Raw genomic sequence first — 15,983 nt, 5'->3', positions numbered from 1 at the left:
CATGTTTCCATGCTGATGACACTAGTTAAAAAAATAATGCATTAATTAAATTTGTGACTGAACTCCTTGGGGAAGAATTGTATGTCCCCTGTTCTGTTTTACCCATATTCTGCCGTATATTTCATGTTATAGCAGTCTCTGATGATGACCCAGCACATGTTGCTCATTTTAAGAACAGGTTTCAGAGTAACAGCCGTGTTAGTCTGTCTTCGCAAAAAGAAAAGGAGTACTTGTGGCACCTTAGAGACTTACCAATTTATTTGAGCATGAGCTTTCGTGAGCTACAGCTCACTTCATCGGATGCATACCGTGGAAACTGCAGAAGACATTATATACACACAGAGACCATGAAACAATACCTCCTCCCACCCCACTGTCCTGCTAGTAATAGCTTATCTAAAGTGATCATCAAGTTGGGCCATTTCCAGCACAAATCCAGGTTTTCTCACCCTCCGCCCCCCCCCCCCCCACACACACACAAACTCACTCTCCTGCTGGTAATAGCCCAGCCAAAGGGACCACTCTCTTCACAATGTGTATGATAATCAAGGTGGGCCATTTCCTGCACAAATCCAGGTTCTCTCACTCCCTCACCCCCCTCCAAAAACCACACACACAAACTCACTCTCCTGCTGGTAATAGCTTATCCAAAGTGACCACTCTACAAGCCACTACAAGCCATCAAGAACACTATCCCCGATAATGTCACGGCTAACCTGGTGGCTGAACTTTGTGACTTTGTCCTTACCCATAACTATTTTACATTTGGGGACAATGTATACCTTCAGATCGGCAGCACTGCTATGGGTACCCGCATGGCCCCACAGTATGCCAACATTTTTATGGCTGATTTAGAACAACGCTTCCTCAGCTCTCATCCCCTAACGCTCCTACTCTACTTGTGCTATATTGATGACATCTTCACCATCTGGACCCATGGAAAAGAAGCCCTTGAGGAATTCCACCATGATTTCAACAACTTCCATCCCACCATCAACCTCAGCCTGGTCCAGTCCACACAAGAGATCCACTTCCTGGACACTACAGTGCTAATAAACAATGGTCACATAAACACCACCCTATACCGGAAACCTACTGACCGCTATTCCTACCTACATGCCTCCAGTTTCACCCTGACCACACCACACGATCCATCGTCTACAGCCAAGCTCTGCGATACAACCGCATTTGCTCCAACCCCTCAGACAGAGACAAACACCTACAAGATCTCTGTCAAGCTTTCTTACAACTACAATACCCTTCTGCGGAAGTGAAGAAACAGATTGATAGAGCCAGAAGAGTTCCCAGAAGTTACCTACTACAGGACAGGCCTAACAAAGAAAATAACAGAACGCCACTAGCCGTCACCTTCAGCCCCCAACTAAAACCCCTCCAACGCATTATTAAGGATCTACAACCTATCCTAAAGGATGACCCAACACTCTCACAAATCTTGGGAGACAGGCCAGTCTTTGCCTACAGACAGCCCCGCAACCTGAAGCAAATACTCACCAACAACCACATACCACACAACAGAACCACTAACCCAGGAACTTATCCTTGCAACTAAGCCCGTTGCCAACTGTGCCCACATATCTATTCAGGGGACACCATCACAGGGCCTAATAACATCAGCCACACTATCAGAGGCTCGTTCACCTGCACATCCACCAATGTGATATATGCCATCATGTGCCAGCAATGCCCCTCTGCCATTTACATTGGTCAAACTGGACAGTCTCTACGTAAAAGAATAAATGGACACAAATCAGATGTCAAGAATTATCACATTCATAAACCAGTCGGAGAACACTTCAATCTCTCTGGTCACGCAATCACAGACATGAAGGTCGCTATCTTAAAACAAAAAAACTTCAAATCCAGACTCCAGTGAGAAACTGCTGAATTGGAATTCATTTGCAAATTGGATACTATTAATTTAGGCTTAAATAGAGACTGGGAATGGCTAAGTCATTATGCAAGGTAGCCTATTTCCCCTTGTTTTTTCCTACCCCCCCCCCCCGCAGACATTCTGGTTAAACTTGGATTTAAACTTGGAGAGTGGTCAGTTTGGATGAGCTATTGCCAGCAGGAGAGTGAGTTTGTGTGTGTGTGTGTGTGTTCCCGGGGGGGGGGGGGGTGAGAAAGCCTGGATTTGTGCTGGAAATGGCCCACCTTGATTATCATGCACATTGTAGGGAGAGTGGTCACTTTGGATGAGCTATTACCAGCAGGAGAGTGAGCTTGTGTGTGTATGGGGGTGGGGGGCGTGAGAGAACCTGGATTTGTGCAGGAAATGGCCCACCTTGATTATCATACACATTGTAGGGAGAGTGGTCACTTTGGATGGGCTATTACCAGCAGGAGAGTGAGTTTGTATGGGGGGGGGGGGGCGGAGGGTGAGAAAACCTGGATTTGTGCTGGAAATGGCCCAACTTGATGATCACTTTAGATAAGCTATTACCAGCAGGACAGTGGGGTGGGAGGAGGTATTGTTTCATGGTCTCTGTCTGTATATAATGTCTTCTGCAGTTTCCACAGTATGCATCCGATGAAGTGAGCTGTAGCTCATGAAAGCTCATGCTCAAATAAATTGGTAAGTCTCTAAGGTGCCACAAGTACTCCTTTTCATTTTAAGAACACTTTCACTGCAAATTTGACAAAATGCAAAGAAGATACCAATGTGAGATTTCTAAAGATAGCTACATTACTCGACCCAAGGTTTAAGAATCTTAAGTGTCTTCCGAAATCTAAGAGGGACGAGGTGTGGACCATGTTTTCAGAAGTCTTAAAAGAGCAACACTCTGATGTGGAAACTACAGAACCTGAACCACCAAAAAAGAAAATCAACCTTCTGCTGGTAGCATCTGATTCACATAATGAAAATTAACATGCGTTGGTCCGCTCTGCTTTGGATTGTTATCGAGCAGAACCAGTCATCAGCATAGACACACGTGCTCTGGAATGGTGGTTGAATCATGAAGGGACATATGAATCTTTAGCGCATCTGACACACAAATATCTTGCAATGCCGGCTACAACAGTGCCATGCGAATGCCTGTTCTTGTTTTCAAGTGACACTATAAACAAGAAGCGGGCAGCACTATCTCCTGCAAATGTAAAGAAACTGGTTTGTCTGAGCAACTGGCTGAACAAGAAATAGGACTGAGTGGACTTGCAGGCTCTAAAATTTTATATTGTTTTATTTTTGAATGCAGTTTTTTTGGTAATAATTCTACATTTGTAAGTTCAACTTTCTGGTAATTATCAATAAAACTATTCAGTCACATTTGACATTAGCTACCACTAAGGAAGCTGTCTGTACTACACTGCCAGGAGTAAGGCTAATACATTGCCATGGAGATGTCCATCCCCTGCTACAGTACAGCAGCTCATTGAAGCAGCCCTGATTGCACATCATGCTGTGGAGATACCATTTGTTCTTTATGATTCAGAAACAGAAATCACAATTCATTCCAAGATCCTGCTGGCATTCCTTTATACTGGTTCCCCCTATGCGAAGTGATCACTTCCATAGGACAGGATCTGGGGATACTGGCTTATTGGGGATGCCCTAGGAACTCCAAAGACCAATGGAGTTTGGGGGCTGAAACCCCTGCCAGTCCTTGAGGAGGAAGATGGAGGCAAATCCCACCCTGATGGAAGGCTACAAAGGAAATTGAGTGGAAAGTGGCTGAGTTTCTGAGCCCATAGGCAGGAAAGCCTATTCAGAGGTATGATCTGGCTCATAATGCTGTTCTGTACTGATGACTTTGACTCTTGAAGGCTGATATCTTATAGCGATCCTGTGCCCTTCTATAATATCTCAAAGTTTTTTACAAACATTAATGATTTAAACCACACAAAGTCCACAAGAAATAGACAAGCAGCATCTTCATTTTACAGATGGGGAAACAGACACAGAGAGGTGACATGACATACAAATTCATCATTTCAAGGAGGAATTAAGAGCCTAATCTTGAAGGCCTGATAAAGTTTGCAATTGAAACAGAATTGTGTCTATATAGAGGAGCTTAGTGACATCTAAACAGATGAGTTCCAACCCTGATGATTCAGAAATACACACTGCTGGAGAAAGGGACAGTTTACATTATATTTTGGGGGTCAAGAGTCAAGCAGACCTTTCAGGGATCCAGTCTATACAGAACTTTTATGAAAAATATGCATTCTAATAAGTTTAGAGTGTTTAAAGATTGCTTGATTCACTACATATGTTATTGTTTCCATAAGGGAAGACAGCAGAGAAGAAGGCATAAGCAGCTAAAATAAGTTGATGTGTGGGCAGGGAGGAAACGACAGCTGCTAGAGTGATGACATACAAGCAAGAAGGGAAAATGTTAACAAAACACAAACATGGAAATATAGAAAGAAATGAGCTGGTAACTGAAGGAATGTCCAATATGCCCAACAGAGAGGGACAAGATAGCAAACAGGCAGCCACAAGAGCAGGACAAAAAGGGAAGTATGGAAGCATAAACTTACCTGAAATAAGAAAAGGAGTACTTGTGGCACCTTAGAGACTAACCAATTTATTTGAGCATGAGCTTTCGTGAGCTACAGCTCACTTCATCAGATGTATGCCGTGGAAACTGCAGCAGACTTTACCTGAAATAGTTAGTTGATAACTCAACTTTGCAGAATTGAGGGGCACAGGTGGTTGAGACGGAAACAAAGGAGGAAGGAGAGGGATCTTTGGAACTGAGTCAGGAAACCTTGAAACACAGACAGAGAGCAGTGGGGTAAGCAGAATCTTCCTCCTGTATTTCACATGGAGTTGACTTTTCCATGCCTTTTCTTTTCTTTGTTCATTTTGTGTAAGCACCATAATTGATCTCTTTGGCAGAAGCATACACTGTCCAAAAATGTGGGTAATGGAGATATCAGATGTCATTCCTTAAAAAAGGAAAGAAATCAGGGGATAACTATTGGAAGTAGGTCCAAAAGCTTCTTGGAAGTGCTCTTATGCCAACTCTCTGCTCTATTCTGCCTTCAGTTTCAGCTCACCACCTCCAAAAGTAAGCGATATGACCCTTAGCATCATTATTATTAATTCTTGCATTGCAGTAACACATAGGGGCTCCAGTCAGGACTGAAGGCTTATTGTACATATAGTAAAGGGGTCTGCCTGCACAATTTACAGTCTAATTTCACCATTTGTGGAGAGCCTGTGCAGTTCTATGGCTTCCTTTGGACAGTATCCTTGCTGTTCAATATTGTGGCTGTGTCTTACTTTTTTTAGATACTCAGTCTCTCTTAAATGTAAAAATAGTATGCATTGAACTCTGCCAGGGAGCTGACTCCACCTGATTCCAGAGTGTGCTTTCCAATGGGAGCAAGAAACAGCAACAGTCTGAACGCATAATGAGAGTGAGAGACCTTCCCTGCATCACACAATGCAGAAAATAAAATTAAAAATTACTGTTCAAATACTGACTCACACCCCTGCCCTCCCTCTTTCATTTCCAGAGGACCCTGCCTTCAGGGCTGGTGCAAAAATGATAAATTGTGCAGGCGACCTGCATAGAGGTTCTACACTCTCTGAATGCCATGAAGTCCAGCACAAAGGTAATGACAACAACTGGAGTTTAAGAATACTATTGACAACTTGGGAGGGTCTTCTCTGTGATACCTGTGTACAAGAGTCCCTGTGACACACTGTAAATCCAGTTCCCATCCTGTTTCCACTCTGACTTGACAGTTGGGGGGCGAGGAGAGGAGTAAACTATTTAAACAAAAGGTGAAACGTGTATGCAGTGAAATAGAATGGAAATAGTTGTGAAATCTCTGAGCCCAAATTGCCAGAGCCACAAATGATCCCATTTTGCAGTTACCACCCCATAAGGGGCTCAGAAATGCCACAGTTTAACATTGTTTTGAAATAGATTCCTGAGCTACACAAGATATAAAGCACTTTCTCCCCATTGGAGTCCTCTGAATTCTGCACCAAGTACACATAGCATTGCCTTTTGTGGGGACCTTCCAACAGCAACAAGACCATGGTGGTAGTTGCAGTGAACAGTCTACTGTGTGTTGCACTCATTGCAGGAGGCTCAGCTTCCTTTTAAAGAAAAGGAGTACTTGTGGCACTTTAGAGACTAACCAATTTATTTGAGCATAAGCTTTCGTTAGCTACAGCTCACTTCATCGGATGCACACGAAAGCTTATGCTCAAATAAATTGGTTAGTCTCTAAGGTGCCACAACTCCTCCTTTTCTTTTTGCGAATACAGACTAAAACGGCTGCGAATCTGAAACCAGCTTCCTTTTAGTAATTTATTAAGCATTTCCCAGTGCACTTATTGGCTCTGCAGTTGCCTACCTATAACTGATGCAGTTTATGGTCAGCTCTGCACCTCAGCAATGCTATTAGTAGCTCAGCTGGAGTATGCTGACAGATCAGCATCCCTGGATGATGTATTTGTTAAATGGCACCACCTCCAGGAGCTTTTTATAACAACAGGGAAGGAGAATGTTCTGGTTAGACACACTTTATACCAAAACTCTACTGCTAAACTACATATTTAATTATAAAACACATGATACTGGAGAATACACTTTTTAATTACTTAAAATCTTCACTAAATGTTCACAGTCATTGTCTTAACAATACCAACACAGAATGCTCTTGCCTTACAATGACATATGTTGTACAATTTACAAACAGGTTAGTAATAAAATATTCTATAATACATTAGGCATTTATTGTAAGGCACCAAAGAATGTAGCTTCATCTAATATTCATTTAAATTTTTAAAGCATGTGTGTACAAGTCTGAGGACCCATGCACATATGCAAGTCAGGGAAGTATGTGTCAGAGAGGCAGGTGTGTGCAAATCCTAGTACATCAGGCACTGTATAAATGCAGCATGTGTGCACACACACAAAAGTTACATAAGACTAATGTAATATCTTCAATGCTTGAAGGGTTATGCAGTTTTATATTTACGAACACAAAGATGCAATTAAATTTTGTGAGTATCTTGTGGTCCATAATACAGAATCTACTCTAACACCTTAAAATCTGTAATAAAAACATTTTTAAAAACAAAACCAAACATACTTCCCTATTTTACTGCTGCAAGATCAGTACTGTGAAATACATCCTCTGCCACAAAATTTTTGAGATTCCAGCTGAAGGTGGGTCTCAATAGCACTATTTTACACTGCTGTTTTAACTGTTTCTCTCTACTGGGAAAGCTTTAGGAGTTGCAAAAACTCCCTCTTAGCCAGTGAATAGGTTACATGCTGCTTTTATGCTACACGAGTTGCTGTAACATGCAGCTGTACACATGAGGAAAGCCCCCATAAGGTCTCTGTCTGAGGAATGGGAGAGAGCTTTCGGGCAAAGATTTTTTTGTCCAAGAAAATTACCTTTCTCCTTGCTGTTCCCATTTCTCTCGATGCAAAATTTCCTCTTCAGTAAGCCTGAGTCCTTACTAGGATCTAGCATCCTACACAAGAAGAAATGAATAAACAAAAAGGAAGAGTTAAAAAATAAAAATTTTCAACCCTCCTCCTTAAAATGTCCCTGATATTAATGTATTATTTCGTAAGTGGAGCCCTCATGGTCTCTAATTTACATGTTTAGGCATTTCAGAGTCTGCAGACACAAGGAGCACTTATAAGAAATGTGCGGTCACCAACTTGACAGGAACAGGACTTCTGAAAGTTAACTGCTGCTACCACCAAGTTCGGCCGGGTGAGTTCTAAATCCTTTGGTCTCAGTTCCCAATTGGATTTAGCATCTGAATTTCCAGCTATGGGTTTCCCCCCCGCCCTTTTTTTTTGTTTTTTGTTTACACTCAATGTATCCGAGTTTCACCTAGCTTTGTGGCACATCTGTATTATTTAACTGACAGATAATTTCACTTAGAACAGTGGTGCTCACACTTTTCCTGTCACATCCTCCCTCTTGCCACCGAATCTGTGGGATCTGTCCACCCCCTCCCCTACCGCATTACGGCGCAGCGAGGGCTCCCTCAGCAGCAGAGCCTGGGATGAAGGGGGAGCTGGGGACAAAGAGGGAATGAGGGACATGAGCTGCAGCTGGGGTCAGAGCTGCTGTGAGGGCAGAGCTGGGCCTGGAGGCAACACAGGACTGGGGGCTGAACAGGGTTGAAGGAGGAGCTGGTCTGGGGGGCAGAGTGGGGCTGAAAGGGTAGCACTCCCTCCCTGCCCCCCATGGGGGCTGCCCCAGCCCTGCCACCCACCCCAAATGTTCCTCTGCGCCCGCCCCCCCCGAGAACCACTGACTTAGAACAAATGGATGAAGAAGCTTCCTAATAAAATCCTGAGATGACACTTCGGAGCAGGATCTTGGAAACTCAGAACTAAACCTGGGATTGAATCTGAACGGCAGATATTCAATAAAGTGTGAATAAAGTTAGATTTTATAATTGTCAATCCCTGAACAAACATTAACTGACTGGGGACAATTCTGCTCGCATTGAAGTCATTGGGAGTTTTGCCAGGAGTTTCAATAGAGGCAAAGCAGACCCTTAGCAAAGATTCCAAGAAATGCAGTGAATATATAGCTCTGTTGTCTTTAGCTACAGCCATAACAGACTAAAGACCCAACCCCGGAAGTCCCATTCCATCAGTAAGTATTGTTATTAATAAAGAGTAGTAATATTTTCAGTGTGTTACAATATATACCACAATGTGGCCAATCTTTCTGCTATGGCCTCTCCTCTCCTTTCTTCTGATACTGGGATGTATGAGCCAGCAAAGTTTGAAGGGGAAACATTTTCTTCAAATAATTTTCAAAAGCAATAGACCAAAATCTGTCTGACGATTTGTCATAAAAAGTTGTGCCACTGAACAAAGTTCTGGTAACTGCTGTGATCTGACAGATTCTCTAGTCTCTACCTAACCGTTTGGCATTTTTAGAATAGTCTACACTGCAAATTCAGCTGACCTTTTTAGTCCATCAGTTACATAATATGTATTTTAAAACTTGAGTTAAAATATATTGTGCGACAAAGTTCCTGCTCTACCTTGGTGGGTCTTGTGCTTATTGGCGGATTTGCTTGCCTTGGAGCTTCACGGCAGCCCTCAGCTTGGCCATTTTTCTGAACCCACAGTCCAGGTTGACTCCTCCTGTGTCTGACCAGGAGTTGGGAGGATTTGGGGGGAACCCGGGCCCGCCCTCTACTCCGGGTTCCAGCCGAGGGCCCTGTGGAATGCAGCTGTCTAGAGTGACTCCTGGAACAGCTGTGCGACAGCTACAACTCCCTGGGCTACATCCCCATGGCCTCCTCCCAACACCTTCTTTATCCTCACCATAGGACCTTCCTCCTGGTGTCTGATAATGCTTGTACACCTCAGTCCTCCAACAGTCCGTGTTCTCACTCTCAGCTCCTAGTGCCTCTTGCTCCCAGCTCCTCACACGCACACCACAAACTGAAGTGAGCTCCTTTTTAAAACCCAGGTGCCCTGATTAGCCTGCCTTAATTGATTCTAGCAGCTTCTTCATTGGCTGCAGGTGTTCTAATCAGCCTGTCTTAATTGTCTCCAGAAGGTTTCTGATTGTTCTGGAACCTTCCCTTTTACCTTACCCAGGGAAAAGGGACCTACTTAGCCTGGGGCTAATATATCTGCCTTCTATTACTCTCCTAGAGCCATCTGGCCCAATCCTGTCACAATTGATATAGAAGATATCACTGGAGTGAACGTGCGTAGTCTTCTTTAATTTCTTGTCTGCCAGCTCAACAGCGATGATGTGGATGAATGAAGACTTTCCACCGCTTTTTATCTTGTACCAGCTTCACAGCTCCATTCACTTTTTAACCTTTTTGTTCTATGTCATTGTTCACTGTGTCTATCCAACATGTCTGTTGTCTTCCTCTATTTCTTGCACTGTGGTATGTATTGCCATGTATGTATAACTTGCCATAACCCTTTCTGCCAAATGCTATCAAAAGCCTGTTTGAAGTCTATAAAGTTGTTGTAATAGGTTTGGTTGTATTCTATGTACTTCTCTGACACCTATTTTAATTCAAATAGTGTATCTATTGTACTTTGTCCTGGTCTAAATCTGGCCTGTTCCTCTGCAAGCACCTCTTCCACATACCTCTTCATTCTTTGCTGCAATGTCTTTGTGAATGCCTTCCCCAGGACCCTCAGAGTACAGAGTACATGATGCATTTTGTGTAAGTTCCAAAAAAACCTGTCCTCTCATGGATGGGGAGTTCTCACCATAGTGAGAGTCATGTAAATGGAAGAAGAGACTTTAAATAGGTGTGAATCGAATAGAACCAGCAGTTCGTAAACTATGGTCCAGGGACCAGTTGTAGTTTGTGGAGCACTTGCTGATGGCCCACAGAGAGCTGATTAGTGACATGGTGCTGCCTCTGCTCCTTGTTCCCAGCTGCTCAATCCCATTTAAACCAGCTAAAATTAGATTAAATATTTTCCTGATGTTGTTTTTTCCATGGAAGTAGTTGCTGTAGTTGCCACAAGGATATTCTGTGATTCTAAACAGGATGGGATGAACCATTGCAGTACGATCCACAGGATGCATCCACACTATGAAAAGCTTGAGAATCCCTGCAACTGGCTATCTGAGTTGTATCAAGACAATAACATGGAGCCATACAGTGACATGAAGCTACGTAAAGAATAAATTAGGCTCAACATTAGGAAAAATACTTAACAGCACAACTGGACAGTGAAACAGATTTGTCATGGAAATTGGTCAAGCCACCAGCACTGCAGAGATTCATGAACAAGTTAGGCAAGACAACTAAGGAAATGGTGGTGAGCAGTCCTATAAAATGAGGAGGGCCCAACTGGATGCTCTGGGGGCTTTTCTATGTCTAGGTACTTACATAGCCCCCATCACTGTCATAAAATGGCTCTATTCCATTTGCAGCAGAGACTATTTCTGCCCCCCACTATTGTGTCTCTGAGTCTATGATACGTTTATGTATACAGCTGCTCAGCCTCTTTCACTAATGCTCAGGTCGAAGTGCCCACTACATTTTTGAGTTAATGTTATTAGAATAATGTATTTTTATTTATTTGCTGAGCACCTGCTTGGTGCTGTACAAACCGATGGTAAAACACCATTCCTAACTTGAAGTAGCTTACAAACTGAAATGAGACAGACCTCATAGACAAGCAAAAATGAAACACAGGTTAGTGGTTAGGCTTTCCAACAGGTTCTGCTTTCCACCTCTCAGGTTAGTTTGAATTTGTGTAAATAATCAGTAATTTGTGGATCATCATTGCTAGGCCTTGGATTAAAAGAGTTTTAAGGAGGGCTTCAAAACAGGAGAGGGCATTACTGAGTAAAGGAAGAGAAGGAGGGAGTGTCTAATGCAGAGGGTAATTTATGGAATGAAGGCAAGAAAGCCAGAGTGGGAAACAGTAGGTTAAACATTAAACAAACACTAACAACATAATCAAAGTGCAATTAGGGATATATTTACAGTCCCCAAAACCAGGAAGTGTTCTCACCCTAGGGAATGTGCACAGAGGTTCTTCAGGAGTCTGCCCAAGTGGGTGATTTTACCGTTTTTGCTGGCATACATAGGCACAAAGGAAAGAGTTAGAAATGGCATTTTCAGAGTAACAGCCGTGTTAGTCTGTATTCACAAAAAGAAAAGGAGTATTTGTGGCACCTTAGAGACTAACCAATTTATTTGAGCATAAGCTTTCGTGAGCTACAGCTCACTTCATCGGATGCATACTGTGGAAAGTGTAGAAGATCTTTTTATATACACACAAAGCATGAAAAAATACCTCCTCCCACCCCACTCTCCTGCTGGTAATAGCTTATCTAAAGTGATCACTCTCCTTACAATGTGTATGATAATCAAGGTGGGCCATTTCCAGCACAAATCCAGGGTTTAACAAGAACGTCTGGGGGAAGAAGGGTAGGAAAAAACAAGGAGAAATAGGCTACCTTGTATAATGACTTAGCCACTCCCAGTCTCTATTCAAGCCTAAGCTAATTGTATCCAATTTGCAAATGAATTCCAATTCAGCAGTTTCTCACTGGAGTCTGGATTTGAAGTTTTTTTGTTGTAAAATAGCGACTTTCATGTCTGTAATTGCGTGACCAGAGAGATTGGAGTGTTCTCTGACTGGTTTATGAATGTTATAAAATTCTTGACATCTGATTTGTGTCTATTTATTCTTTTACGTAGAGACTGTCCAGTTTGACCAATGTACATGGCAGAGGGGCATTGCTGGCACATGATGGCATATATCGCATTGGTGGATGTGCAGGTGAACGAGCCTCTGATAGTGTGGCTGATGTGATTAGGCCCTGTGATGGTGTCTCCTGAATAGATATGTGGGCACAGTTGGCAACGGCATTGCAGCCTTTTAAATAGTCTCTCTCCTGGCTTTTGTTTATTGAACCCAAACCCCACACTAGTAATTGAATATACAAAATATACAGTTATTAGACCATATCCTGTGCAAAGGTGAAGAAAGCTTCTGTTTTGGTTTAAAAAGGCTAAAAAGCTATCCTAGCTAATTGCACTTTGTTCTCCCCTCCCTTTAGAAAACAGATTTCCAAGAGAGTTTAAAAATATATTCTCATCAGAAACAAAAATATGTTGATCTTTTAAGATGACAAATTTTCATTGTGAGCTAGAATCAACTCCACTTTGACTACATTATCTACCAGATGAAAAGTGCCCTATTCGTCTGTTATTGCTCATAGAAGACTCTACATTATTGATATAATGCCTAGAAATGAGATATTCTGCACCTTTAAAATGTAAAGAGCAAGAATAATAAATCCTTGTCCCTCTTGAATACTGCTCTATTGGCTTCATTAATATGCCCATTAACAGATTCTGATTGGCTGCTTATTTTTTGGGCAAGCTACTGCAGAAGCAGATGTGGATTTAATTACAGTGTTGTTGGGGCACTGGCCTGAGGGGCCCTGCATTATGCAAGCATGTTTCTGTTAGCTCTTCCAATTATTTTGCCAAGACACCACAACCACACTGAACCCTTTGGGAATAGCTCAGGATTTCTTTCTAAAGGCCCCACCACCGAGATGTTGCCTCTAAACTTAGTGAATTTCTGAAAACTATATTCTTTCCCCAGAAAATGAGACTCTCTGAATCATACTCCGTTGGATTTTATTTACTAAAAATAAGCTGAAGCCCTATTTTTTAAATCAACTTTGCAGTTCTCTTGTGCTTTATTTTCTCTTCCTTTGGCTTTCAGTAACTGTGCCAACTGCCACATGAGGAATTCTGCCAGGAGAGCCACAAACACACACACTGATGCTAGTTGAGGCTTTTAAAGATTAGTCATTTTCCTCTTTTCCCTTTTTGTTCATTGACTGTTCAATAAAAAGCTTTATTAACTATCAAAAGCAAAAAGAAGAACTGGTAGCTGCAGAATAACTTCACAATGCACAGCAGAGCTATAACAGCAGCAACACAAGCTATTATAAGGAACAGGGAAATGGTCTCTCCATCATACCAAACTGAGCAGAACAGCACTGTCCCTTCCATGCTTGGCCAGGAACTGAAAGTAAATCTCTTTTACCTACTGACTCCTGGGGGATATTGAAGTAACGTGACTGGGTTCAGTACTGGCATAAGCATTGTCCCCACTCCACCTACCCCAGGGACAATCAGAGCAAATTCTATGAGACAGAAACAAAGGGCTTTAATGCAAATATACATATCATATGGGTTGTGCTAATGCATCTTTGAATATAATCAGCACCAGCCACCTCATGTTCACTGGGTCCCTGTTAATCTTTCCGTTTTTATGGTCCTGCAGTAGAAGGTGCCTGTCTGTTTCAATATCTTCCAAATTTCATGCACTGCATCTGTAACAATGTGTCAGATATAGAAGTGCCCACTGAGATACCTGCATTAGGAACTCCGAAGCATCATCACAAGGCTTGGCAGAATTCCATTTTTAAAAATAATTTTGACAGATAATATCCATGCTCATTTTTAAGTATTTTTAAAATTTTAATTTAAATTTTCAGTTGTGGGAAATTATGGGGTGGGTTTGATAATTATTTAATGACAGACATTGAGATTCAAAAAGTTAAAGCTTTATAATTGTTAAAACACAAATTCTCAATATCACATGAAAATATATAATGCAAATATCCTTAAATCAAACTCTAATAAGTTCTCAAGCAGCATTTTTCTTACTTTGCCTATCTGAAAATTTTGATAAGTAGCTCTGGGACTATTTTTTGTCAGTGTGTGTGTACATGGTGAAACTGGTATTTACTGATAAAAATCAAATCCTTACAAGACTAGTTATTGCATTCCTCTCAAGACCTCAGTCACATGTTCCCATGCAGTGTACTCGTGACATAATGGTAAATGATTGTGTAGATTGTAAGAGACTACCAGATTTTACCATGAGAATACAGGTATTTGACCTTAGCCTGCCAGCTGACATCATCAATAAATGAATACTTAGAAAGAAATATCTAAATTGTGCGTGTTTTATTTACACACACACACACACACACAGTATTGAAATCCTTTACAACATTTACCATGCCCTTTTTATAAATACAGAAGCAAACCCTGACAACAAGGAAATATAATCAGTATTGGAAATCTCCAACAAGTCTTCAGCCACACATGATACCTCTCTACTCTCCAGACACTAATCAACTGAGATTGGAGCAGGAGAGCAAGAACCATTAAGATGCAATTCTCCCCAATGTATTACAATTCCAGAATCACTTGTTATCATGCTTAGCAACTGGGGAAGTCTGCAATGCACTTAAGAATTTGTCATGCCTTACCTGGGAGTGGTGGGAGGATAGGGGCTGCACATTGGCCTTCTCCATACAGCGTAGATATATTGTGCTGCCATTGCAAAAAGTATTAAAAGTGAACACAGTAGGTTTTTTGTGCACTGTTGATATTTATGTGTGATGACTCCTTCACCCAATCCCAGGTTATAAAACTATTCCTTGAGCACTCAGATTGAGAGAACTGTTCTGAGAACCCCAGGACTCCTTAGAGAAATAATTCTAAAGGACTAGCTCTTCCGTAAAAGCCTAACCACATGGTAACTCATTATACCCTTTCAATATTTACAGTCTGATGTTTAAAAACATTTCCTTCCCTTTGGCCTGCACATGTGAAGCCCTCTGAGTTGAATGGAAGACTATATGGGCCATTAACATCTTTATAAATCATGAACATTTGCAAACTTGGAATGAGTTTAGGACAGTGGCTCTCAACCTTTCCAGACTACTGTACCCCCCTTCAGGAGTCTGATTTGTCTTCCATACCCCCAAGTTTCACCTCACTTAAAAACGACTTGCTTACAAAATCAGACATAAAAATACAAAGTGTCACAGCACACTATTACTGAAAAATTGCTTACTTTCTCATGTTTACCATATAATTATAAAATAAATCATTTGGAATATAAATATTATACTTGCATTTCAGTGCACGCTATACAGAGAAATATAAACAAAAAATTGTCTGTATGAAATATTAGTTTCTTCTGACTTCGCTAATGACCCTGAAAAACACTAAGTTAGAGTCATAGGCCATGGAGCCATGTAACATACTATGAAAACCTCAGGTAAGTGCAGTAGAATCTTGCCCTCAATCTGGGAGTTTTCCCTAAACTAGATGATCATAATGGCCCTTTCTGGCCTTAGAATCTATGCATCTATTAATCTAAACTCACTGGTGTCAATCACAGGACCTGAACTATTTATCTAGATATCAACATGCCCTCACTGTGGTAACTCAGTGCTAGATTCTTCAATGTCCATCCCTCGCTGATAAAATGTGTTCACTTCCTGCACCCAGAGCATATTTCTTGTTAGCTTCCCTCCCCTCTCCTTTATTTTGTGCCCAAGCAGTCTGGCACAGCAGATTTAAAGGTGGGAAAGGTGAGAAAATGGCCGCTGAACCCTCTTTGTGCTCAGCTTTTTCACGTCTCTCATGGGATAAGAAGACTTGATGGGTTCTTAATCCAGGTGCCTTC

The 15,983-nt window shown here is 41.7% G+C and overlaps 1 protein-coding gene across 1 annotated transcript in view; it reads right to left on the bottom strand.

Moving 5' to 3' along the window:
* LOC311510238 (uncharacterized protein) overlaps positions 1 to 15,983 on the bottom strand; it is a gene marked incomplete at its 3' end in the record, with an annotated part of 363,491 nt that overhangs the window by 164,616 nt on the left and 182,892 nt on the right. Inside the window, exon 2 of the mRNA XM_084609763.1 lies at positions 7,392 to 7,471. Within this exon, the coding sequence (XP_084465889.1) occupies positions 7,392 to 7,471 (80 nt within the window). The remainder of the gene's footprint in view (positions 1 to 7,391; positions 7,472 to 15,983) is intronic.

Source organism: Lepidochelys olivacea (genome assembly GCF_965140295.1).
Source record: "Lepidochelys olivacea isolate rLepOli2 genome assembly, chromosome: 19".
Taxonomy (NCBI): Eukaryota; Metazoa; Chordata; order Testudines; family Cheloniidae; genus Lepidochelys; species Lepidochelys olivacea.
The sequence above is the reverse complement of the archived record's forward strand: the minus strand, read 5'-3'. Positions and strand labels throughout refer to the sequence as shown.